The 25,135-nt window shown below is 46.9% G+C and overlaps 10 protein-coding genes across 10 annotated transcripts; 4 read left to right on the forward strand and 6 right to left on the reverse strand.

Moving 5' to 3' along the window:
- Nucleotides 1-2,838: 2,838 nt before the first annotated feature.
- On the reverse strand, nucleotides 2,839-3,655 carry N7511_006086 (uncharacterized protein; the record flags this gene model as incomplete). The annotated part of the gene is made up of 4 exons (XM_057128463.1): nucleotides 2,839-2,979; nucleotides 3,051-3,226; nucleotides 3,282-3,464; nucleotides 3,535-3,655. 4 exons carry the CDS (start codon nucleotides 3,653-3,655, stop codon nucleotides 2,839-2,841), a joined length of 621 nt encoding a protein of 206 aa, XP_056983019.1.
- A 3-nt stretch (nucleotides 3,656-3,658) lies between these two features.
- N7511_006087 (uncharacterized protein) lies at nucleotides 3,659-4,036 on the reverse strand (the record flags this gene model as incomplete). Its single annotated transcript, XM_057128464.1, has 2 exons — nucleotides 3,659-3,818; nucleotides 3,846-4,036. 2 exons carry the CDS (start codon nucleotides 4,034-4,036, stop codon nucleotides 3,659-3,661), a joined length of 351 nt encoding a protein of 116 aa, XP_056983020.1.
- Nucleotides 4,037-6,168: 2,132 nt separating this feature from the next.
- On the reverse strand, nucleotides 6,169-7,346 carry N7511_006088 (zinc-dependent alcohol dehydrogenase; the record flags this gene model as incomplete). The annotated part of the gene is made up of 3 exons (XM_057128465.1): nucleotides 6,169-6,215; nucleotides 6,265-6,619; nucleotides 6,681-7,346. The coding sequence occupies 3 exons, from the start codon at nucleotides 7,344-7,346 to the stop codon at nucleotides 6,169-6,171; spliced, it is 1,068 nt and encodes a 355-aa protein (XP_056983021.1).
- A 687-nt stretch (nucleotides 7,347-8,033) lies between these two features.
- Nucleotides 8,034-9,703, forward strand: N7511_006089 (aldehyde dehydrogenase family protein; the record flags this gene model as incomplete). Its single annotated transcript, XM_057128466.1, has 4 exons — nucleotides 8,034-8,092; nucleotides 8,158-9,359; nucleotides 9,427-9,496; nucleotides 9,553-9,703. 4 exons carry the CDS (start codon nucleotides 8,034-8,036, stop codon nucleotides 9,701-9,703), a joined length of 1,482 nt encoding a protein of 493 aa, XP_056983022.1.
- An 810-nt stretch (nucleotides 9,704-10,513) lies between these two features.
- N7511_006090 (Zn(II)2Cys6 transcription factor domain-containing protein) lies at nucleotides 10,514-13,001 on the forward strand (the record flags this gene model as incomplete). The annotated part of the gene is made up of 2 exons (XM_057128467.1): nucleotides 10,514-10,588; nucleotides 10,644-13,001. The coding sequence occupies 2 exons, from the start codon at nucleotides 10,514-10,516 to the stop codon at nucleotides 12,999-13,001; spliced, it is 2,433 nt and encodes an 810-aa protein (XP_056983023.1).
- A 1,000-nt stretch (nucleotides 13,002-14,001) lies between these two features.
- N7511_006091 (uncharacterized protein) lies at nucleotides 14,002-14,518 on the reverse strand (the record flags this gene model as incomplete). The annotated part of the gene is made up of 2 exons (XM_057128468.1): nucleotides 14,002-14,342; nucleotides 14,404-14,518. 2 exons carry the CDS (start codon nucleotides 14,516-14,518, stop codon nucleotides 14,002-14,004), a joined length of 456 nt encoding a protein of 151 aa, XP_056983024.1.
- A 1,203-nt stretch (nucleotides 14,519-15,721) lies between these two features.
- Nucleotides 15,722-16,936, reverse strand: N7511_006092 (lactate 2-monooxygenase; the record flags this gene model as incomplete). The annotated part of the gene is made up of 1 exon (XM_057128469.1): nucleotides 15,722-16,936. One exon carries the CDS (start codon nucleotides 16,934-16,936, stop codon nucleotides 15,722-15,724), a length of 1,215 nt encoding a protein of 404 aa, XP_056983025.1.
- A 648-nt stretch (nucleotides 16,937-17,584) lies between these two features.
- Nucleotides 17,585-19,670, forward strand: N7511_006093 (NAD-dependent malic enzyme; the record flags this gene model as incomplete). The annotated part of the gene is made up of 8 exons (XM_057128470.1): nucleotides 17,585-17,650; nucleotides 17,699-17,920; nucleotides 17,971-18,171; nucleotides 18,222-18,350; nucleotides 18,401-18,534; nucleotides 18,592-18,858; nucleotides 18,914-19,281; nucleotides 19,339-19,670. 8 exons carry the CDS (start codon nucleotides 17,585-17,587, stop codon nucleotides 19,668-19,670), a joined length of 1,719 nt encoding a protein of 572 aa, XP_056983026.1.
- A 312-nt stretch (nucleotides 19,671-19,982) lies between these two features.
- N7511_006094 (tellurite-resistance/dicarboxylate transporter family protein) lies at nucleotides 19,983-21,149 on the forward strand (the record flags this gene model as incomplete). The annotated part of the gene is made up of 1 exon (XM_057128471.1): nucleotides 19,983-21,149. The coding sequence occupies one exon, from the start codon at nucleotides 19,983-19,985 to the stop codon at nucleotides 21,147-21,149; it is 1,167 nt and encodes a 388-aa protein (XP_056983027.1).
- A 198-nt stretch (nucleotides 21,150-21,347) lies between these two features.
- On the reverse strand, nucleotides 21,348-24,700 carry N7511_006095 (FAR11/STRIP family protein; the record flags this gene model as incomplete). Its single annotated transcript, XM_057128472.1, has 5 exons — nucleotides 21,348-22,158; nucleotides 22,211-22,340; nucleotides 22,392-22,528; nucleotides 22,582-22,691; nucleotides 22,739-24,700. 5 exons carry the CDS (start codon nucleotides 24,698-24,700, stop codon nucleotides 21,348-21,350), a joined length of 3,150 nt encoding a protein of 1,049 aa, XP_056983028.1.
- Between the last annotated feature and the right edge of the window lie 435 nt (nucleotides 24,701-25,135).

The following is a 25,135-nucleotide window of genomic DNA, read 5'->3' on the forward strand; positions in this document are numbered from 1 at the left end:
CATAATCCCTAAGACTGTCTCTCTTTTTACCACATACTATCATAGAATCATAGAAATATGCTGTCTTATGTTCGGGACAAGGCTCCGACCATCGGGTGGATCACCGAGGGGCCGCCACTGCCTCCATCGCTAGTGTAGGCATTTCTACACATGCTATAGAACATGAAAAGTAAAAGAACAATGAGATGTAAATTCAAGTGTGTCACGGTGGTCCAAAAAGAAATTCATCCCCCAATTCACAAGCTAAATCCTTTAAGAAATGGTCATCGGGAAGCATTCCGTTAGACCATACACTTTCATCCGCCAGAAAGCTATCAATCAACGGATGATCTAAAGGAATACCATCACCAAAGCCTACTGCCTGTCCATCTACTCGAGGAGGTGTCTCTCTATTCACCATCTGATGGTGATCAGCAAGCGCAGTTACGCGACTCTGTGCCTCACTCCTTTCCCTCATCCTCCCCACGCTCACTCTTGTCCGCTGTAACCTCTCGTAATAGTCACAACTAGGGAGATTTCCATCTTCTTTCATCGCTTTCATGATTGTGAAAGCATAGGAGACAGCATCAGACATAGTCACACTAGGCTCCATCACAGCAGACATGATCAAAATGAGAGTTGAAGCGAACAGATAATGGGCATCAAAGTAGCCAAAGGATGCAAGAGTTCCCTCAACAAATGATCTTGACAATATTGAATTCGAAGCTCTAGCAGCTTGAACGCAACTCTCTGCAAGAACGAGGGTTGTCGAGGAAAAGACCCTCGGTGAAGTTTCAACCGTGGTGGCATTGAGAGCGAATCGGTTTTTGAATAGATAGAGCAGAATAGGCCGAGTGGTCGAGATCACACATTGATTATAGTGCAAATGAAGACTTGTAACGTTGCGAGGGAGATTACTCTGTCGTAAAACGAGACTTGGAGGGAGTTCTTCATCCCATTTTCGTAGACTCAAAAGGACTCGATGCACTCTTTGTACAAAGTTCTCTTGGCTTCGTTGTGGAAGACAGTATATATCACTCACTAAGAGAAATCAAAGTCAATGTTGTTATACTATTTCATGTGCTCGCAAAGCTTACAAATTTGACCAGTTATCCTGGCAAGTTTGGCATTTGCAACCAAATGCGCTGGGTCCGCGAACTCTTCCAGGTCATTCGTGGTGAGTCCGTCGTTCGTCGGTAGCTCCACGTCAATTGTGGAATCACTTATAAGGAGTGGGTATCCGAGGATTGAACTGCACAATATGTCCAACGTGTACAGCGTCCACCAAATACGCCTGCGGTGCTCGCGCTCTACGGTGGTACATTCAGTCTCCGTTGGTAGACTTCGATGGAGCCCTATCGTAAGGGCCATCCTCATGGCTATGCCGATGTAGCCATATGCAGACCGGGAACGCCCTAATGCATTTGAATACAGACACTGGAACGCATTGTCAGTAGGACTATTGAGACTCTTGATGCAAGAAACTCACAAATAAAATCATTACCTCAATCTGGTCGAGTGAAGGGTTTTCATATCCATCTTGCAATAGTCCCACTGCACGTAAAAAGTATTCTGTCCCAGGTACATGTTGATTCATTGTCCGGCGTTTTCGATTTGAGTAAATCTCTCCCAACGCCAGCATAGTGAAAAACTTGCATATCCACACGAGGTCTTGTGGACCCTCCCCCAAGCATACTCGGTCAAGTTCCTCATAGAAAGATCGTTTCAGGACCAGGTGAAAGTCGGTGCCTATGAATTGAATTGCAATCTCAATCAACAATCGAGATTCAATTCGATCGGGCATTTGAACGTCTGGTCGTATCAGTCGACTAAATGTTTCATGTTCAAAGTATGCTGCAGGAGGCAAAGCCGCACTATCAGCGTGTTTATCCACACATGTTAGTACGGTATCTCCAAACGCAACGCTTGATGCTTCTCCAATATATAATGGAACTGAAGCAGAGCCAGCAGCGACAAATCCGGCAGGTGACTCAAGTAGAGGATTTGAGACATCAGTATCGGGGAAGTCGGGGGCTGGCTGGTCTTGATCATGTGCGGCATTGCAAGTCTTATCGATGGTTTCAAAGTGCGTAGGAGCTGTCTTTTGCGTCTCCTGGGCCCTCAGTTCCCTGACTTCTGCCTCTATCCGTTTGATATATCTGGGACACGCTCATGGTCAACATATGGCTTGCGTAACGGGCCATGTGCTACCTACTTCTCGGACACTGATACTTTTCGATCCCTTGGAGGAAACTCACACCGACCTTGATCATTCGACATGCAACATGCTTGGCATGGCTGAGTGCCAGAGCATTTGATTTTGTGCGAATGACATCGTCGACAACTATAAACCTTGTTAGATCAAACATAGTACGGTGGACATACTCACGCCACATAGATACGTCTGTGTCGCTTAGCAGAGGATGCCATAGTTCATTCCGATAGCAAACAGTAAACGCTGTCAACTCTTAACCGACTGACTTATCTGCGGAGAAGAGATAAGCTCATGGGAAAGAGAGCTAACCGAACAGGGAAACGTCCTCTCGTGCTTCAGGTCTTGGCAGGAAAGGGAGATTCGATTGCGATAGTCTCACCTAAGTCACTAGGCATAAACTAGCTCGGTAGAAACTCCCCACTGACATTCATAGCGATTCATGGTATCTTCAACAGACTTTTGTTTGTATTTGTTCACCGTGATGTGACATCCATCACCAACAACATTTGTTTCATTCGTACAGCGAAATCCACCAAATTCCAGTCATATTAGCTATTACCAATGGGAGCACACTCTTCAATGTCATGTACTTGCCTTCGTTTTGCAGTTAGCATCACGTATTCCGCCATGTTCGATATTCACACCTACTTATGTGGGGTTCGAGTCCAAAGCATCCCTAAATCGCCAACTGGCAAATGGAATGGAAATTCAAGTGCCTCGAATAGCTGAACAATCAAAAGATAAAATCCAAGAAGACTTGCAACAAACAATGAAGCTCCGGCTCCCTAAAATTAAAAATCGAATGTCAACACGCGCCATATGTGGCTGGTAGGGTAGGGAAGAAACGTGATCTTACCTTTACACATCGGTTGCCCGTCGCAGTATTTCCTCCGCCCAACAGCCAGTATGCTGAGGTCAAAAGAAGGAACACAATCAACAATGAGAGAAAAATCAGTGTGTAGACAATATTGGTTCGTGTCGCGCATATCATGAATATTAACATCAGAACCGCCATGGTAACGAAGAGAAATGCTATAGCCACCGGTCAGATTCTTTTGAGAGAAACTAGACAAAACAAAATTCTCACCGTAGGTATTTAAAAAACCAGCACTTGATAGCCCCGCTGCTGTATCATTGGCGGTAGAGGAATAAGGCGCTGTTGACACATTAGGATAACTCTCTTTTATCATTACGCGTGTAGAGGAAGCAAGCTCACCGGCGGCATTGAAAGAAGGGATCATTGTTGCTGCAAAAGCAAACCAAAAGCCCCCTTTTAAGATAAACAGTTAAAGGTCGAATGAAAAAGAACGACAGAGCGCTTAGTTGAATATAGGACTCACCAATGGTACCAAATACGACGCAGGGAAATGTGTTTCCGAGTATAAACTCAAGAATACTGGTGATAAGCAATAGAAGGCCACCGAGGAAAACAATTGGGCCGCTTGTCGCGTCAGGATTCATCAATCAGTGATATTTGCTCTGTTCACTTACACGAAGGCAACTCCATTTCCACTTGCCCCTCTCCAAGCCATCAAACAACATGAAAGGGGAGTCGTGGTAATAACGAATCCTCCCAATGCCCTGCCAAACAGAACAAGAGGTCAAATTAGCAATTGAAAATATCCTCTCTTTTCGAATTTTGTGGACTCACAAGGGCGTCGGATTTCCCACTTGTTTGACTAGTGCAGGTTGATGCCGCGTCATCGGAGTCAAGTATAATCTTTCGAATTGTTCAGCAGACAGGGTCACTGATGTGGGAATCGTAGTAAGACCCTGCATTGCGCTTTCCTTGTTCTCATGAGATGGCTTTGCTTCGCCATTTTGGATGAAAGTGTTGTCCATTTTTTCCCGTTGCGTTAATTCAGATTACGGGCACAGTATGAAAACACTGGCGCCAGATTGTTTTTAATTGGTCGGTGGATCAAGAGTGTGAATCAAATCTCAGTTTCATTGATGGGAGTGACTAACGTATGATATACTACTTCCCCTAAATAAAGGAATGCCTATAAAAGCGCAGAGCAAGTCCTGGCTAATGCGATATCCAGCACAACTTAGCTGGGCTGCGGCGGAACGGAAGTGGGGTACTGGCTAAAACTTGGGGATGTGATTTCAGAAACTGGGTTATGATCTTATCGATTCGCTGATCTAGATTCGATCTTTGGAAAATGGACATCTTTCCCCGCAACCCTAAAACCAAGTCGATAAGTGCACCACAGTGTGCGGTTCCGATCTCCATGCGGATCCGCATGGAGAATCTGCGGGGATACAGATCTATGTGGCTTCGGGAGAATGCGGCTGGGGCAAGGGAATACGAAAATCAACTAAGCGAGTTCTTGAGAGAATGTTGTTCAAAGTTTGTGTAAGGAATCGTGAGCTTTAGGTTTCAAGAATGATACGTATATGACTTGATGGCAGCTTTGAGGCTGGAAACTTCTTAATTTATGCGTCGCCCAGCAATATAAGTTATGGATTGGATGATGACATGAGCATTCAATGATAGTCATTTTGATCCAATCGCCTTGCATGCCGATAATGTAGCGATCCCGGCCCGAATCACCCAACCACCGAATATCTTTATCTTGTACATTATGTCTCAGCGCCGGAAAAAAGCTGGAAGATCATGCTCAAACTGTCAGAGAGGACACAAGACATGCGGTGGGCTCGCAATCCTTCATAAAGTCTATTCTTCAAGGTTTACTTACAGCTGATTATAGGAAACAATCGCCCATGCGGACAATGTATAAGACGTGAAATTCCAAATGCATGTATCGATGGGTATCGGAAGAAACCGAAATATCTTGACTCTTTACGGAGCGAGCGTATTCCTGCCGACTTGCCATATATCATGCCATTAATGAAATTCACCGATCGTCATCAGCGCACCGATTCAAGTGTCTCACTTGAATGGTACGCTATCACTCTCCTTTGATAGAGTCAAATGATTAAAATTCGATACAGGAATAAGAATGTTGACTTTAAATCGGCCAAAACTGCGGCAATAGATGATCTCGAAGCGGTATCATTCCAAGATAATAACCTTCAATTTATTGATCCAAATCTGCTGCACATTGGAGATCAAAGAGGGGAGATAGATCCTTTTTCCACAAGTGGAATAATGTGCAAAGACAAGATTCATGTACATGAGGATTCTCCATACCTCCCACATTCATTAGCGGTAAGGCCGACCTCTCGCCAGCTGCAAAAGGCTCGGGCAGATGAATCACACCGAAGCCCAACGAGTCTTCCGAAGCACATCTCACCGCAGTCGTCAAAACCAGAAGGCACAGCATCATGTTCTACTGATTGGAATACTCACGACGACGATGAGACCACAGTATGTCCAGACGGTGGATCAAACTCTGGATTTGTTATTAGCAGTGGATGGGAAAGCACATTCTTTCCAATCTAGATATCGACTCAAAGTATACGAGAAGTGAAAGGCCAATACTACCATATGTATGAGAACGAAAATCATTGCCTGGGTTTAAACAATTAAAGCACCTTGTCAATTTCCAAAAGATGGGCTTAGTATTGTAAATCTTCTATTGTTACGGTTATGAAGCCAGGATAGTACTCCTGTTTATTGGCATTATTAGCGTCATTGACTCAAAAAGAAAGGGAGAGGATGGGTGCCGCATGAGTCAATTTTGGGTCGTGAAAATGCCTGTCGTTTCAACATAGAGTAATGTTACATAGGAATTACGTTTTACCTTGTTTAACAAGTTTGATTGTTTCCAAGAGTGTTATGGAGACACTCGGAATGCACAAGTGAATAGCAGAAAGTCAACTCAGCTCGAATTTCAAATGAAAGGTATTAGAGGCTCACACGGTTCTGACACAAGTCAATTTATTCCCGTTCAATGAAATCAAAACTATAATCTTCTCCCTATTTACATTCTCTGTGTGCCTTGTCACCCAAATAACTCTCTACTCCTGTGAAATAAATCATATCTCAATCCTCAACAAAGATCTCATTACTCAGGCATCTCAAGCACGTAGCGACCAGCAATTTTGCCTTGCTCTATTTCAAGTCAGTGAAAATTTGTAGACCATGGAAGGGAGTGACGAACCCATAAGCTCAAAGATCTTAGGAAGATCCTCCAAAGGAGCGAGCTTGAACGGCGCCTTGATCAAGCCTCGAGCAAAGAAGTCGAGAGCCTCCACACCATCCTGTTGGTTTCCAACGTAACTACCCTTGATACTGATCATGCGGACTACTGTGTTAAAAACAGGAGCCTTGAGGAACGCGTCCGGGGGCAGGCCGATGGCGATAATTGTTCCGCGGGAACGAACATATTCTGTGGCCTGCTGGAAAGGCTTTTCAGAGACTGCTAACAGAATAACCGCATGTGCTCCAAGGCCATCCGGAGTCGCCGCTTTCACATCAGCCACCAAATCTTTCGACTTAGTGAAGTCAACGTAAGTCTAAATCTCATTAGAAATCAATGTGTGGTTGTATCAGGGACTATTTTTCTGATCTTCATACCTCAGTTCCAAGCTGTTCACACATGGCTTTCTTCTCATCACCTCCATCCACGGCGATAACTCTGATCCCCATAGCTTTAGCATACTGCTGCGCGAGGGACCCTAGACCACCACCTGCTCCAACGATAGCCACAGTCTGACCTGGACGGACTCCAGATTCCTTCAAGCCCTTATAAACCGTGATACCAGCGCAGAGAACAGGAGCAGCTGCGTCAAGAGGCACATTCTTTGGAATTTTCGAGGCATGAGTAGCTTTGCCGACAGCATATTGTTGGAAGGTGCCGTCAACAGTATAACCTGAAAGTTGTGCATTTGCACACAGAGGGTCTTCGGATTGGCGACAAAATTCACATTCAGAACAAGACCCATTGATCCACTTGAGACCAGCATGGTCACCGATCTCAAATCCAGTGACCAAAGGACCCTTGGCCACAACAACACCAGCGCCTTCGTGTCCACCAACCAGGGGGAACTTGACAGGGAGCGGCCAGTGACCCATCATAGCATGCAGATCGGTATGGCAAACGCCAGAGTATCGAATTTTGACCAAGATCTGATCGGGACCTGGTTTGGGTACCGGAATCTGCTTGTAGACAAGCGGGCCTCCGACCTTCTCGGCCACTTGAGCCCATTGCATTTCGGGAATGGATATCTCAGAAATCGTCATTTTGATGAGATAGCGTAGATAAAAAGTAAAATGAATTTGTATTCGGAAGAATTGAACAATTGCAGATGAAATAGTGAGAAATCCGCTGGCATCTATCAAGGCTCTATATATAATCGCGCCATGGAAGGCGATTCCGATGAGGGAGGTTACTGCCCGCTCCTTTTCGGGAAATATGCGATAGAAAATACTAGTCGGACAAATGGGCAATGGATAGGACATATTTTTGCAATAGTTTCCCAGACAGACAAGGAATACTTAGTGAACTGTTGCGGGGTTTGCGGGGGCTCCGCATGCGGAGCCGCACGATCTATGAGATCTTCACATCGCGGGAAAACCTGGGATTTGCATTTTGCGGGGCTTCAAAACACATGAGATTATTTGTGATGTCAGGTGGAGTTGATCTTGTGAAGTCATGGCAAGTCAAACGAGCTCAATGTCCCCGTTCCCCCGGTCAGTACATTCTGACTGCGAAGAGCTCGATGGACAGTAACCCCGAGCCGGAACTAATGAACTGGCTCATGTTCAACCTGCTTCAAATTCCGATGTTAGCCGTCGCCGGGGCTCCGATATCCTATAGCCGCATGGATACATAAAGGACCTCGACCTGCCAGCCTAAACACGTCACCCACATCACATTATCTTTTCGTAAGACAAATGAGAATCTCTCGTCCAGCCTTTTCATCGGTCATGTCTTTGTTCCAAACAATCAAGACCCCCGTGGTGACATACGAACAGCCTCTAGGACTGTAGGTGCTATCGCTCCACCTCAATAGAAGGTCATAAGTTACCTTTTCTAACCAGGCTATCCTAGATTCATCAACAATGAATTTGTGAAGAGTGTGGAAGGTAGAACATTCGAGACTATCAACCCCCACAATGAGAAGCCCATTGTATCTGTGCATGAAGGCACAGCAAAGGACGTGGACATTGCCGTGAAAACCGCCCGCAAAGCACTGGAGGGCGAATGGAAAAAGATCACTCCTTCCGATCGTGGCCGCCTCTTGACTCGCCTCGCTGACTTTCTGGAACGTGATATTGACACAATTGCCGCTATTGAAGCCCTTGATAATGGTAAAGGTGTGACAATGGCCAAAGGTGATGTCACCGCATCTGCTGGGTGCTTGCGCTACTATGGTGGCTGGGCCGACAAGATCTATGGCCAGACAATCGACACCGACGCCAATAGCTTGACGTATACCCGTCATGAACCGGTCGGCGTTTGCGGCCAAATCATTCCTTGGAACTTTCCACTTCTTATGTTCGCTTGGAAGATTGGTCCTGCTCTCGCAACCGGCAATACAATTGTCATGAAGACAGCAGAGCAAACACCACTCTCAGCCCTGTATGTTGCTAAACTTATCAAGGAGGCCGGCTTCCCCGCTGGAGTCGTCAATGTTATCTCGGGGTTTGGAAGGAATGCTGGCGCTGCGATTGCGGCACATATGGATATTGACAAAGTTGCATTCACCGGGTCAACTTTGGTCGGACGCCAGATCATGCGAGAGGCTGCTAATAGCAATCTGAAAAAGGTGACGCTTGAATTAGGAGGCAAATCGCCGAATATTATTCTGCCTGACGCAAATTTGGAGGAAGCAATTGGATGGGTGAACATGGGGATTTTCTTCAATCATGGGCAGTGCTGCTGTGCTGGCTCTCGAATCCTTGTTCATGAAGCAATCTATGACCGATTCTTGGAACTTTTCAAAAAGCGCGCTGAGGAAAACAAGGTCGGAGACCCATTCCACGCAGAAACTTTCCAAGGTCCTCAGGTCTCCCAAGTGCAATATGATCGAATCATGAGTTATATTGCCGATGGAAAGAGCGCAGGCGCGAAAGTGGTTACCGGTGGTGATCGGCATGGATTTGAAGGATACTATATTCAACCCACCATTTTCGCCGACGTTGACGAGAACATGACCATTGTGAAGGAAGAAATCTTTGGACCTGTCTGTACAGTACAGAAAGTCCGGGACGAAGAAGAAGCGATTCGTGTGGCCAATGATACAAACTACGGTAAGGACCAAAGACTCCAAGATTGAGCATTGCATAGGAACCTTTACTGACTGCTGGTTTATTTCAGGTCTAGCTGCAGCTGTTCATACCACTAACATCAATACTGCCATCAGGGTGTCGAATGCGATCAAAGCAGGGTGAGATTTCCTTTCATGCCGAATAGCGCTATCTTTTCGCTGACCACTTATAACAGAACTGTTTGGGTCAACAACTACAATACTCTTCATTACCAAATGCCATTCGGTGGATTTAAGGAATCGGGAATTGGTCGAGAGCTGGGTTCGTATGCTCTTGAGAATTATACGGAGGTGAAAACAGTCCGCGTTCAACTATCCCAGTCTTGAGCTTCTCGAATTGCTAGTTATTTTAATTTTGAACCCGAATCGTATTAAAGAAAGTTGAATGAAATAGTAAAGAATAAATTCCGCGATTAAGAAACAACTATCGCTCAACTGGATGGTAGCCTCGCTGTAAGATGTGCAAAACCTATACCCTCGAGGGCAGGTCTTCTGACCTGATGGCACTTCGGACCACCACGTGATGTTTTCAACCCTTTGTCGGATCATACAGTATATGTACAGTACCCAGAATCTGGTCTGGATGTTGTAATTTGCCAACCGTGCTCAAATAGAGGGTCGATCGTCAATGATCAACATGCGTGGAACGTAAACGTGCCTACATCCCTCCCACTCCGACGTTTCCCCGTGAGACGAGTCATTATTGGTTCACTGACGCCACAAATACATTCCTTTTCCAGATCTCACTCACTGTTTCCCCCTATATTCCCAACGTGAAGTTCACTGTCACCAGCATGCGTTGCTGGTGACCAAGTGAGCATCGCGAACTCTGAGTATAGTTCACTGCACCTAATGAATCCTTGATGACTGAGCAATGAATCAATCTATCGTAGACCAATGAACATTTGCATCTTGGTTCCTTTAATCCGAAATCCTATCATTGACGCCACGCGCTTCCAGCCCCCACAAACCCCGCAAAAGTTTACGATGCCGGCGTACCCCGGAAACTGGCAACTATCTTATGCTGTGAATTTCTGTCTTGCCATCAAGGTAGATGCAGATTGAGGGACTTAGCAAGGCCAAAACACCCAACCCCATCTCAGGCAGAGGCCGTCTTGTCTTCTCCCGTTCCTTGTCATGCAGGACTCCCGCCGACGTCAGCTTCATAGCTGCGATCAATGCCGCAAAGGAAAGAGAGGCTGCGATGCACCGGTTTGTGAAATTACGTCAATATTGTATTGGAATATGCTAACATCCAACATATTAGAAAATGCGAAGAGAGAACGGCTTCTCTTGCTCAAACTGCAAACGATGGAAGAAGGATTGCACGTTTAACTGGCTTGCGGTAAAGCACACAGCCCACGCCGGGGGCCAGAAGAAGAAAATAGCCACTGCAGCCAAATCAAATTGCAATAGTGATCCTTCTTCTGTTCCGAACTCCCTTAACTTCCTACTTGATGAGGCGCTACAGCCTTCACAGTTGCACACTTCCCATCCGACGCACTCGGCTGATATTTCAAGCTTCGCTTCATCTTCCCCATCCTCCATTATCCCGGAAGAACCAATCATTGAAGGTTCAGACTCGAGCAATGGACTCGACAGCCATTCGGGGGGATTTCCTTGGATTCTAGACAGCCCGGATGACTGGAATGCCAGTGCAATTACCCAGGGTTCTGAGAAGGCCTTGGGAGACATTGGCTTTCAACACAATTGGCATACCTCTCTTCCAATCTCTTTCGGTAATAAATTTGAATTGGGTCACCAGATTGAAGATGAATCCAACACGTCGCCATCTGAGTCCACAGAGTCCACACTTCAGCAGAGAACATACCACCATCCCACAGGATCTACTTCTTATGACCCAATGAAGCTTGGTAATCAGAAATTGTTTTGTATCTCATCCAACAATGCAGCTAGAGATTTTGCGCGGGCAACAATGACACGAAACTTGATTCGCATATACCACGACAGTATGGAAAACGCCCTGTCGTGCTGGCTGACAGAGCACAACTGCCCTTACAGCGACTCTACCGGGGTACTGCTACCCGAAAGAGGAAAGAAAGATTGGGGACCAAGCTGGTCGAACCGAATGTGCATTCGGGTCTGTCGCTTGGATCGTGCCTCCTCTTCAATACGCGGTCGATCTTTGAGTGCCGAGGAAGATGGGATTGCATTCAAGACTCTGCATTTGGCAATCATGGCTTTTGCTTCCCAGTGGACTCAGCATGCCCGAAAAGGTACATCTTTGTCCGTTCCAGCAGAAATCGATTGTGATGAAAGAGCAATCAGAGTGAATGTCTGGAACAAGGCGAAGAAAGCATTGGAGCAGTCAACCGGCATACCATCTTTTCGAATCATTTTCGCGAATATAATTTTCTCCCTGACACAAAGTCCGCTGGACAAAACACACGACTCTCGCTTGGATCGCCTTTTAGAGAATGACCCTGCGCCAGTCTTTCTCGAAAATGCCAATCGCCAGCTTTTCACCCTTCGCCACAAATTCACAAGACGCCAACGTGAGGCAGCTTTTTTGACACGAGATAGTAGAAGAGGGTCATTAGGATCCACCATGACCGATATCTTCGAAGCTGCAGCTCCTTCAACTCCGCGTAATGATCCAATTCTCACAAGCCATGAATATCGAAGCACGCTAGGCCTAATGTTCTGGCTGGGAGTCATGTTTGATACTCTAAGCGCAGCGATGTACCAGCGCCCCCTCGTGGTTTCGGATGAAGACAGTCAGATTGCATCAGCATCACCTACCATCATTGAGCCTAGATTTGAGGTCGATCTGGACGGCTGGACTATTTCAGCAAATACAAGTCTCCAGAGTAAGGATGTATGGGGGGATTTCTTCCTGCACCCTCCGGCTGACGCCCCAGAATCTAACACAACTCAACCAAGATGGCCATGCTCTTACGAAGAAGCTGCATCTGTGCTTTCAGAGGCAACCCCTGTCAAAGTCCTGCTATACCGTCGAGTGACGCAACTCCAGACTCTTGTGTACCGAGGGGCAAGCAGCGAATGCTTGGAAAGCTTGATCAAGAGGACAATGTTAGTCTATGAGCACTGGAACTCCACGTATCAGAGTTTTATGCTAGACTGCGTCGCCAGCCATGAACAACTGCCACCTCGCATACAATCATGGTACATTATTCTTGATGGGCATTGGCATCTTGCTACAATGCTTTTGGCAGATGTCATAGAAAACATCGACAATGGACGGCTCAGCTCTATCACTGGACGTCGCACACGCGAGGCTACAAACATCGTGTCAAATCTGAGGAAAGAGAATGCAATGGCAGTTGGGGCACTAGCTCGATCCTCACTCCAAGGACAAGCGCCCTCTATAAATGGCCATTTCCACGATTCTCTCAACGAGGTCGCCTTTCTAGTTGAGCCGTGGACTGTTGTCCTTATACATTCTTTTGCAAAGGCTGGCTATATATCTTTGGACTACTTGGATGTATCTGATGAGCATGGTGAATTGGTCGATAATTTCCGAAATAATTGTGAACAGTGTATCTCTGCGCTTCAATATCTCGGCAGAAAGTCTGATATGGCTTCGTTGGTTGCTGAAAATCTATCGATGTCTTTGGATTTGAAGCTAAGCTTGAGAATCTGAGAGCACTTTATTTACAGACCCATTCAGGTGTCATTGGGGGTGTCATTGGGGGTTACTATCTCAGGACTCATAACTTCTTTCATACCATATTATGATCTGCCCACCAGTCACAGTGGAAACTTCTTTTTCTACGCTCAATAAACACTGGATCTCAAAGAACTATAGTAGCAAGTTAACAGAAATATGCCATCACAAACATCAAGTATGGGTAACCCATTCATGAAAGTTCTCCCGGCACTGAAGGTTCCCATCGGCACACTCCAAGCAATTCAGTCTGCGCCTCAATGCCTCTCTACGTGCAATTAGCCGGAAGGGGGATCCATGCCGGATTTTGATGCCGGAATCACTGATGACAATACTACAGGACGGTGCAAGGCTATCAAACATTGCATAGTTTTGTCTACGAAAGAAGTAAATGGTAATGAGAGTCCGGATTGCTTTCTTCAAGAAATATCATTCGTATCAGATTAACGTGGGCAACACACCGAGGACTCAGCATCTAGTGCTTGCTCTCCATACAAAGGCTAGCTTGTTTCATGTAGTAGTCGTTATATAACTATTCTATTTTATTCTTCCTATTTTTCCTAACTGCAGGATTTTGTACATACGACCACAGGGTGTGGAGAACAGGGCTTCCCGTCCGCTCAGCCGTACTTAAGCCACACGCCGGTAAGTTAGTAGTTAGGTGGGTGACCACTAGCGAATCCTTACTGTTGTATGTTTTTTTTAATATTGCAGATTAGGTACCAGAACCTGATAAGGCGTACGGGGTTCTAATGATTTTTTATGAAGCTACGCATTCATTGAGCTTAGATCAACACGAGCCAATTAAAGTGCATTTGGTATTACACGAAGAGTCACACGCGTATTGAAATCGCAGACATGAAAGAAAAATGGCCACTGAAAGGTCGTACCGAGGGTGGCCGCAAGCGTCATCTATCAAAGAGGCTTTGATGCATAGAGCTGGCTCTTCTTAGTGAGACTGAGAATTTCGAAAGAATCAGTGCCATCCAGTAGCACCGGCGGAGCTGGTTGCCTGCGGCTTGGAACTAGCGCTAGTCTGCCACTGCCCTGAATCAGCTTCCTCTTCCTTTGGGCTGGACTCTGTCGCCTTTGGGCTAGACTCTGTCGCCTTTGGGCTAGACTCTGTCGCCTTTGGGCAGTCAGTCTCCTGCTTAGCTCTAATGCAGACTTTCTGGCCGAGTAACATGTTGTCGCAGTAAGAATGAATAGAAGGGTTCAATTTGAGCAAGGTCGCCAAATCAAGCCCTGGGTGCATATTGACGACATCGTTGCAAGTCTCCGGAGGAGTTCGGAGCTGAGGCGCATACCAAGTAATGCCTACAAATAGTCAGCTTAGATGTCTGGTAAATGAGATACTCGTATTTTAGGAGTCATTTACATTCGCTCTGGGGTTGAGTGTCGACTTCATCCATCAGCATTGAGGGGCTCGCGTTCACAGCGGCCGAGAAGACGAAGCCCAGCGCGATAACAAGGGTTTTGAGAGTAGGAGCCATTTTGTTTGGTTAAGAGGTTGGACGTTCGGAGGGGTGAAGAGCAGCAAGGCAACAAAATCTCGGAAAGTGGCTAGATCTTGTGAGGACTTGTCTCTATTTTCTTGGGTCGGAACATATCATTTATAGATACTTGAGGGTCAAAACATCCCCTGTCGTTGTAGCATTCCATTGCATTGTTGACAGCCCTAGACGGCAGCAAATACCATGAAAATGACATGTCAATTAAGTCTCGATCTCGGCTATTGGACCAAATCATTCCGCAACACTTGTTCAAAGCCACCGACGCACTTCTGATGGCTAATTCTCCGAAGAATAAAATCAAACATGCTCTAAACTCTGTTCAGATCATGGGAGGGAGCTCCGTTGGGGATAGAAATGGGACTGGCTATGCCACCTACATGCAACTATGTGAGGAATAGCTGCGCACCTTAGGACGAACACGCTCCGTGGACTTTTTCCATGGCTGAGCCTGGTACAATGGGAGAATGTGAGGTCCTAAGTCAATTTTGTGGCTTGAAATTTGCTTTGAAGAGCTAAAGCGAAGAATGATCATAGTAACTGCATAATGTTACATGCTTCGTTTCAATGAATTAGGAGACTCATTACTCCTACATGCCGACTCACCATATTGTATCCCATCCAGGTACCACTAATATCGTTTCTCATTCATGGTGGAAGGGTATCAGTCGATCTTTTCATGGGAAGTGGCCCTCTTCTCCATGCGACGCACATGCCAGTCTTGGAAGGAAATCTCCGACAGTTGCTTTTTTAAACACGTCCATACACAAAAGATGCGCGTTCTGTGATCTGGTCAAAGTTCATTCATTATGCACGGGTCTTGTTGTGGCGTATCCCTTCCTTTGCACTATGGGTATCTGTTTATTCCCCCCTGCTGCTGAGATGAACCATATCGCAGCACTGCGAAAGGAACATAATCTCAAAAGACCCAAGCTCAGTAAACAACAACTCAACAAATTAAAATATAAAGTTATTGGTCGGGGCAGTGCCCCTGCACTGTCTACAGCTCTACATTCCTTTGATCCCCTAAGGAGACAATGATTCACATTCCTGTATACACTCAACAATGCTAGTCAAACACTAATGTGCCAGAATCCGAGAGCTCAAACGACGATCTGCGGCCAAATTTGGTCTGATGCAAGGGCATCCCTCAAGCGTGGATTGTGCTGTCCTGGCTGCGAATTCCTAATTTCTAATCTGTCGCAGTACTGACGGGTTCAGGTTGTCCTTTGTCACATCTTTGATCCCCGACAAATGCAATGTTAATTGCAGGTCTCCTAAAATGCTCTTGAGCACATGTTGGACCCCAAGTTCACCACCGATCGCCAATCCATACACATATGGTCGACCAATCAAAACCATCTTCGCCCCCAGAGCCAAGGCCTTAACAATATCTGCACCGCATCTCACACCAGAGTCGAACAGAATCTCAAGATCTTCTCCAACCGCGTTCGCAATCTCGGGCAACATGTCCAGTGAACCGACACCTCCGTCTTGCTGACGGCCTCCATGGTTGGAAACCACGATTCCCTGAACACCATATTCACGCGCCTTCTTCGCATCGGAAACAGTCTGGATACCCTTCAACACGATTGGACCGTCCCAGTGACTGCGTAAATATTCAATATCTTTCCATCCATGGCTGGTGCCCGGAAATATGATATGCGCCCATTCTGCTGCCGCCTTGGAGACATCCTCCTCGATTGAGACCCCGTGTTTGTTTTTGAAGTATGCTTGGAATACAGGATCTGAGAAGCCAAGCTCAACCCCAATATTGTCCGCGCGAAGGAAAGGATTGTATGCGTTGTCAAGATCGCTGGGTCGCCACCCAAGGATATAAGTATCAAGCGTCACAACAAGAACCTTATATCCAGAATCTTTGGCTCTCTTTAACAAACTCGCAGTGATGTCCATGTGATCATTCGAAGGCCAATAGAGCTGATACCAACGCGACCCAGGACCATTAGCATTCGCTACATTCTCAATGCTCGTCGATGCCGCCGTGCTCATGATATAAGTCACATCTTCCGTATCAGCCGCCTTTGCGGTAGCGATCTCACCGTCAGGGTGAAAGATCTTTTGCACTCCGACAGGTGCAATAGCAATGGGGTAGTTGTATTCATCGCCAAATAAGGTTGTCTTCAAGCTGGGGAAATCGCTTTCCACCAAGCGGGAGGGCAGTATACCCCATCTTTTGAATGCTTCTTTGTTGTTATCGTCTGTCTGGCGGGTGCCAGCTGAACCCCAGACGTAGCCGAAGCTATCGGCTGGGAGGCGATCTTTTGCGTGGGATTCCCATTTTGTAGGATCGAAGGAGATCTGTGGCTTTTGGTCATTCAAGCCTGCTGCATATATATCATTTTCGTAGGTGTACGGTGTAAGATTTGCGGGGGTCTTCATCTTGACAGTTTGTTGACCGAGGGGTGGAAAGGCAGTATCTCAGTAAACAAAGAAGGTGTTCATAGGATTCTAGGATACCCGGCTCTCTATCATTCAAGTTCTCTTTTCTGGTTTTGATCAAATCGCGCATGTGCGGGTCTGGCCAGAAAAGATTCCTAAATTAAGAAAAAGCTTGAGACAGCAAATACACTCGGCCATTAAAGATTCTGTGACGTCACGTAATGGAGACTTGATCCGAAAGGAAAGGTTAGCTGTGGTGGACTTGGTTCCAGGCTCATAAGTATCATGAGTTTCCTGTCGCAGGTATTAAATATGAATGAACGAGGATTTCGTATGATCAGTCGAGTCTTTCGACCTGAAATATATAAGCAACTACTGTCGGTTCATAATATTTTCGTTGGAATACATAGCACGTTTTTGTTTGTGTAGGATACGGAAGTTTTAGGGATAGTTTTCGCAAAACAGGTTATGATATGACGGTGGAGTTGCGACGTTTCTTCTCGTGCAGCCTTGTTTTATCAGATCCACTCGGCTTCTTCACTCGGGATGCCGAACATCGGCATCATAGTTTGTTAAGCCTTAATTATCACCATGATTCACCAAAATTCAAATCAACTTGACATTCTCTGTTAATTATCGTACTTCTCTATGCCTCAGCCAAATTTTGAAAATTTGCCTCGAGCGGCAAACGGTCCTCTAAAGTGCCCTCTTGAGGTATGTTCCTTCACAAACATTGCGACTGTTGTCAATAACACAGGGTAGGGTGTGGCACTACTACACAATGCACAGTACAACAAAGGATCAGCTTTCTCTGCAGATGAGCGGAAAGCCTTCAAGCTCCAAGGGCTTCTTCCACCGAATATTCAAACATTAGACGAACAAGTGGAACGGGCCTACCAGCAATACCAAACTCGCCCAGACGACTTGGCTAAGAATACTTTCTTGGCGAGTATGAAGGCACAGAGTGAGGTGCTGTTCTATCAGGTAAAGTTCCGCGGCTGAGAGTGAGTGACTATGCTAACTCGTGACTTTAGCTGATAAAAACGCACCTCAAAGAGATGTTCGGGGTAATCTACACTCCAACCGAAGCCGAAGCCATTCAAAACTATTCGCGCTTGTTTAGAAAGCCAGAGGGATGTTTTCTTAACATCAGAGACCAGGACCAGATTGATGAAATCTTTGAAAATCTTCCACCAGGTGACATCGACTACATCGTTGTCAGTGATGGAGAGCAGGTAAGTCACTGCCTCGCTGCTGAATTTACTCTGGCTAAGTTTGCAACAAGATTTTAGGTATTGGTGATCAGGGTGTAGGTGCAGTACTCATCTCGTCCGCCAAGCTAGCCATCACAACCATCTGCGGTGGTATTCATCCATCCAGATCGCTTCCCGTGGTGCTTGACTGCGGAACCAATGTAAATTATCCCGTCTCTCTCTGATTTTCGGTCGCTAACAGACTCGAAAGAATGAGGATCTTCTCAAAGATGACTTGTACCTGGGTCTTCGCCAGCGCAGAGTCCGTGGAGAAGAGTATGATGCGTTTGTGGACAGGTTTGTTCACGCCGCGAAGAAGAAGTATCCAAATGCGTATATTCACTTGTATGTCTCACATGCCCCTCTTATTCAACCGGGTATATTGGTATTGACAATTGTCAGTGAGGACTTTGGTCTACAGAACGCAAAGCGAATTCTGGAGAAGTACAGCCTCGAGACTCCTTGCTTCAACGATGATATTCAAGGCACAGGATGTGTCACATTAGCCGCCATGCTTGCCGGTCTTCATGTGAGCAAAGTCAAGCTAGAAGATGTTCGGGTTGTATGTTTTGGGGCTGGATCAGCCGGTACGGGTATCGCAGACCAGATAAGTGATGCTATAGCCACCGAGGCGAATCGGTCCAAAGACGATGCGACCAAGCAGATTTGGTATGTTTTGACCCAGGAAAACATGTGCAAAGCAAAAGCTTACAAAGAAATTCAGGTGCATCGATAAGCACGGTCTCTTGCTGAAGTCTCAAGGAGATAGCCTCACCCCGGCTCAAAAGTCATTCGCGAGAGATGATAGTGAATGGACAGATAGCGACGGTCAAGATTTGCTGTCTGTGGTGAAGACAGTTAAGCCCCATGTGCTAATTGGCACATCTACTCAGCCCGGTGCATTTACAGAAGAAATTGTCAAGGAGATGGCAAAACATGTGGATCAACCAATCGTGTTTCCCTTGAGCAATCCAACTCGACTGCATGAAGCCAAGCCTGAAGATATCAATAATTGGACAGAAGGCCGAGCATTGATCGCGACAGGAAGCCCATTTCCTCCGGTGAAGTATCAAGGTGTTGAAAAAGAAATTGGTAAGGTTCAACGCTTTTCGCGATCAAGATCAGTTCCATTTATTAACGAAGTTCTAGGAGAATGTAACAACTCTACAGTTTTCCCTGGCATCGGCTTGGGAGCCATTCTCTCTCGAACAAGCCATTTATCCGTGAAAATGATAGTTGCGGCATCCAAAGCACTCGCAGCGGCGGCTCCTGCTCTCCAAGATCCAACCAAGCCTCTTCTTCCAGATGTCGAAGAAGTTCGCGATTTGAGTGTCAAAATCGCCCTGGCTGTTATACAAGAGGCTGTACGAGAAGGCTTAGCGCGGGAAGAGGGAATCCCAAAAAAAGATAGCGAAATTGTTGAGTGGATTCGCGTACAGATGTGGGAACCCACCTATCGGCGCCTCGAGAGGATCGATTGAAATGGGTCAAGAATGGTTTAAAAAAGTCTGCAGAGTATACACACCACTGTACCATACCTAGGTAGGAGATAGACGCTTATTCATGATTGCGTATCATTGGACTCCAGCCACTGAAATTTTCTCCAGAAAAAAAACACCAGACTAGGATCCCGAACAAACCCGACCTCGGCATGCCGAACAAAACAAGCTTGAAGGGTGGGTCTGATACTCGGAGGATTAACCAAGATCTCTCGATCGTCCGAAACTGGTTTAAGGCACACACTGTGATATCATTAGGACAAAAATTTCAATCCATTCCATCTCACAATCAAAATGGATCTCGACGATCAGGTCACCGTCAAAGACCGAGTATGCCAGATTACATGGGGATGGTACTCGATGTCCATGGCGACTGGAGGCATCGCCGTCCTGCTCTACCGAACACCTCACCAATTCACCGGTCTGGAAATCATCGGCAAAATCATTTATATCTTCAACCTGTTCTTCTTTCTCGCAGTGACAGCATGCATGATTCTCCGCTTCCTCTCCAGACCCAAGGCTCTCAAAGAATCCTTTCAAAGTGGCACTGAAACCTATTTCGCACCAACATGCCTTCTGTCGATCGCGACAATAATCCTCGGAGCAGAAAGCTATGGAAGTGATTCCTGTGGTCCTTGGCTGCAGGTCGCCTTACGAATCATCTTCTGGATCTATGTCGCATGTTCCATCCTCCTGGCAATATTCCACAACTGGTATCTATACCATCTAGCCATGGCAAAGAAACAACCCTTCCCAATCGTGCAACTTCTGCCGTCTTTTCCAGCCATGCTCTCTGGTACCATCGCATCCTCGATTGCGGCCAATCAACCCCGAGACCAAGCCCTACCGATCCTCATCGGTGGCGTGACATTGCAAGGCTTTGGCTTTATCATGTCTCTACTCATCTACGGAGAATATCAGTACTTCCTTGCCAAACACGGTCTACCAGAACGAGCAAAACGACCCCAAATGTTCATTGCTGTCGGTCCGTGGAGTTTCACTGCTCTTGCGCTGATTGGAATGGCAAAGGAAGCAGTTGAAGTTTTCCCTTCGCGATATATCATTTCTTACGCCGATTCTACCTCTACTGAAAACGTCACTCTCAGCACTGGTGATATTGCAATGGTGATGGCATCTTTCGTCGCTATCTTTGTTTGGACCATGGCCTTCTTTCACTTCTGTATTGCTCTTGTGAGTGTTTTGGCATCTGCTAGAATATTTGGAGGTGAGGGAGCGCCTCCCATGTCGGTTGCCTATTGGGCCATGGTGTTCCCCAACACAGGTTTTGTTATAGCGACGATTAGCATTGGGCAGGTGTTGCAGTCCGAAGGTATTCTTTGGGTTTGCTCAGTTATGACGGTAATGCAAGTCGCAATGTGGTTAGGGGTGGGCGCTGCCACTATATTTGCAGTTGCGAGGCGGCGAATGTTATGGCCAGAAGATGTCAAGAGAAGTGCCTAGCAGAAGAGAGAACAATTGGCAAAAAGGAACGAGAGACGAATAATCGTATAGCATACCTCGAATGTAAGAAATAGCAGTCGAGGCAATCAAGCATGATTACAATAATACTATGGACCATCATAACGCGAATCGACACAGCGGGTATATGCAATTCATTGATCTCATCTTCATGCAAAAGAATTAAGAAAAAAAGGACAGTTACGGCCATCCTTCCGTAGGCAGAGGGACACCTTCCCACTCAGTGCCATTGGCCATCTGACCGGCCATCTCCTGATCATCGCCAGATCCACCAAGCATGTCATCAGCAAATCCCCAGCCCATAGACTCAAGCTCCCGGACAAAGAAATCCCGCTCCTCTTCTACCATCGATGTGTTTTCGTTGCCGCCCATCACATCCTTGTACTGGCGCAGATGCCACCAGTGGGTTAGGCCTCGCAGAGCTTGTTCCAATGGCAAAGCCTCTTCCACCTCGGCATCGACGTCGGAACCGGCGAGCCAGTCGTCGCGGAGTTCAGGCCGGCAGTAGAGGTAGATAGCGGTGATAACACGCATGTTACCCTGTCTCCACTTCCGACCACAGTATGGGACCTGCGATTTGAACAGCTTGAGGGTGTAATCGCGGAGGTGGGGATCAGGGATCTTGAGGCCCTTGCGGAGGATGTTGCTTGACTTGTACTGCACGAGTAAAAGGCAACGGTGAGCCTTGTTGCGAGTGATCTTTTGCATCACATGCAAGTAATTAATGGAGGAAAAGAAGTTGCGGAAGGAGAATGTCGTGATTGGTTCTTTCGGGGGAGGGACTGTTGGGTAGCCCAGCTCGTCGACCTCAGGTCGGGTGGGCCCATTGAACATATCGGTGACTGAGCCTTCCTCAGATAGCCCACGCATGAATTCGGGACGGTGTCGAGAGATTGGAGGTGGCATCGCCTCGTCCTCGCTCTCGGTGTCCCCGCCTGAGTTATCGTCGCTATCCTGGGCATCGGTGTTGCTGGCGCAGAAGTGGAAGAACCTGATAGATGTTAGAGGTTGGTGTGGTAGTTCAATGTGATCGAGCAACTTACGACAAGTCTTCACGATCATTCTTCTGTGCAACGGCCTGATCGACGTCTTGGTGGGCGAACATCTTGAGAATTAGAGGGAGATAATTAGAATCTAGAAGCAGCTGCGTCATGTATTCGAATTTCAGGATATCTTCCAACGTCAGTCATTTGTTTCAGAGGTCTGTAAGGTCGAGAAACTTACGAGACCGCTTGAACCACTTCAAGAGAAGCACCAAAATTCCAGATACTGCCTTTCCGGTAATCTCGCGAAGTCTAATATTATCAAGTTCATCAATGGATGCATCGGAGAACAAATCGTGCGATCCATTCATTCCATTGCTGAATAGTATGTTAATAACCATCGAAGATCTGCCTAGTTTCATGAAGCTTACCTCATGCTCTGGTTATAGCTACCAGCTTGGCTGACCACCGAGCTGACATTTGTCAAAATGATCTTCAAAAAGACTATCGTAATAGATTGAAGATGGGACAAAGTTTTGCCCTGATGTCGGTTAGACAATTTCACAATCAACAGACAATGCCACTCACGTAGAAATCTTCAACAGCATCTAAACGCCGCTGAATGTCAGGGTCATCTGTCTCCCTCTGTTCAGATTTCTTTCCCGGGTTCTCTTCGCTCTCCGAAAGATCCAAGTGTTCAAAATCATCTGATAGGTCGGCATCAGGGAAATGAGCAGCATCTTCAGCGTTCCAACCACGATCGTAGGTCATAAAATGTTCGCGTTCCTGCCACAGTTGTCGAATGGCACGGGTCATCTTTACGTGTGTGGAAAAGAGCCTTCCAGCTTCAATGATGGATGCGGGAACGTCACTACCTTCCCATCGCTTTCCAACCAATGTATCCTGTCGTTCTGTGGTACCCTTTCCACCAATGCGATTACTGGAATCATCTAATGGAGGGTACATAAAGGGGAAGTTCTGGTTGGTTTGGTAGTTCTGCTTTTTCCCGGCCTTGCCTCCTGGGCCAATGGGAGATGGCGGTGGGGATGGTGCCGGGGTTGCGATGTGAACAGACTGTTGAATAATAGAGCCATTCCCGCCAGCAATAGACGGTCCGACGCCACAGAATATACCACTCGATGAGTTGATCTTAATCGCGTTGTGTGGAAGAGGGGGAAGAATTGAGTTATTTTCCAATTCCAACGGAACAGCAAGTGGAGGAGGGTTGTAAGCTGGGTATTTCGATGTGATCTCTTGGCGGAAGACGTGGTAATCCAAGGGCGAGGCATGAAGGAATGGAGTCCGGCGGTTAGTGTCATCTCTGTCCGCTGAATGGAAAGGCTCCAGGGCGTCTTTGGCTCGCTTCAGGTCATCGACGCCTCCGAATACAAGGAGCAGTGATTTCCAAAGCAAAAGAAGAATTCTGGTAAGTGGGATATTGGCAGATTCATCCCAACGTAAACGGGCGATGATTTCAACAATGGAGACCAACAGATTTGGGTCCGATTGAATGAGAGTATCGCGGATAGGGCTGCACCCAGTACGAGAAGCTTCTTGTCGACGACCCACTTCCACGACAAAGTACAAACATGTGAGGAGCAGATTGGCCTCGCGCTCAGGGGCCGTGATGTCGCCAGGATTGAGTCGCTCGTGATCCATTCCATTGAGGTCCGTCCTAGTGCTGGAACGTGTCTTGTCAAATAGTCGGCACATGTACTGGGTCAAAGCCATTACCCCAGAGCATTCTTGGAGGAGGGAGACATTGTCCTCAATCCAATCGATCTGCAAGGACTTCCACGGAGGAGCCTCGGTTGAGGAATGAGATCTATCCTTGGATGGGTAATCCGGAGATGACTTTCCCCCGGTTATGCCCCAAACTCCAGTCAACAGGTAGCAGGTTGTTTCAAGTGTCTCCAGCCGTACAGAGACATCGGCATGCTGCAAGCCGCCGAGCAGCTGAGAGATAAATGTACGCCGAATATCATGGGAAACATCAAGCCAAGATGTGAGGAGCGAAATGTTATTTTGCTGACAAAAAACATCCCATCTCTGATTGAACGTCGCCTTGGTACCCATTAGCATGACACGGTCAAAGTCATTATACTGAAACCATTCTTCCAATTCATCGGGAAAGGGCTGAGTGTCAGCATATTCAAATGCATAGGCCGGCTGCTCAATTTTGGGCATTTCATTCACGAGTTTGCGCAACTGCGATAGACTCAGTGAGTCAGATGGCTGTCCTGGGTTCTCCTGAACTGGAGCCGGAGGCGGTGGCTGCAGCGGTGGCGGAGGAGCAGAGGCCTCACGGCGGAGTTCAGGTCGTTTCATAGGATTAACAGACTCAGATAGCGTCGTCTCCGCGGGGGGCGCGACTTCAGATGTCTGTTCCTGGCGTTCCTGGCGTTCCTGGCGGAGCCCCTCAGCCACCTCCTCCATGAGCTGGTCGTCGGAGACAGGCGAGATATCAGTCCCAGTTTGATCAACCTCATCGGCCTTAACAATATGATGGTCCTCCATCGTGGAGTCACGAGTATCTGATGGAACTTCCATCTCTGGGGGATTGACGAGTCTGGGTTTCTGATAGGCGTTGAAGATCGCCAGATCGGGGTTCTTCACGCTCCCGGCATCAACAAAGCCAGTCAGTTGTGAGATAGTTCAAATTTAATTGGTCTTATACAAATCAGTTGTCACACATTCCAACTTGTCACGTCTCAAACAAGTGATGCAAGTTTGGGTTGCGGTGTTGATTTCTGGGAAGCCGGCACGTGACCTCGGTCAATGTTTACACACCTCGAGGATCGTTGGACGCTGCACAAGGTCTGCTTGAAAGGGATCCAACTCTTCTACGTGCATTTGGAAGCCTCGGGGAGCCAGGTATTAAATCGCTCTACAAGGTACTTTGGGAGCCATTTTACACCTCCAGACACTGCTATATAACATGGCAAATGCTTGGCGGTGAGAAAGGCGGTAACAATCTTGTCTATG

Source organism: Penicillium nucicola (genome assembly GCF_028828085.1).
Source record: "Penicillium nucicola strain IBT 29836 chromosome Unknown utg000006l, whole genome shotgun sequence".
NCBI lineage: Eukaryota > Fungi > Ascomycota > Eurotiomycetes > Eurotiales > Aspergillaceae > Penicillium > Penicillium nucicola.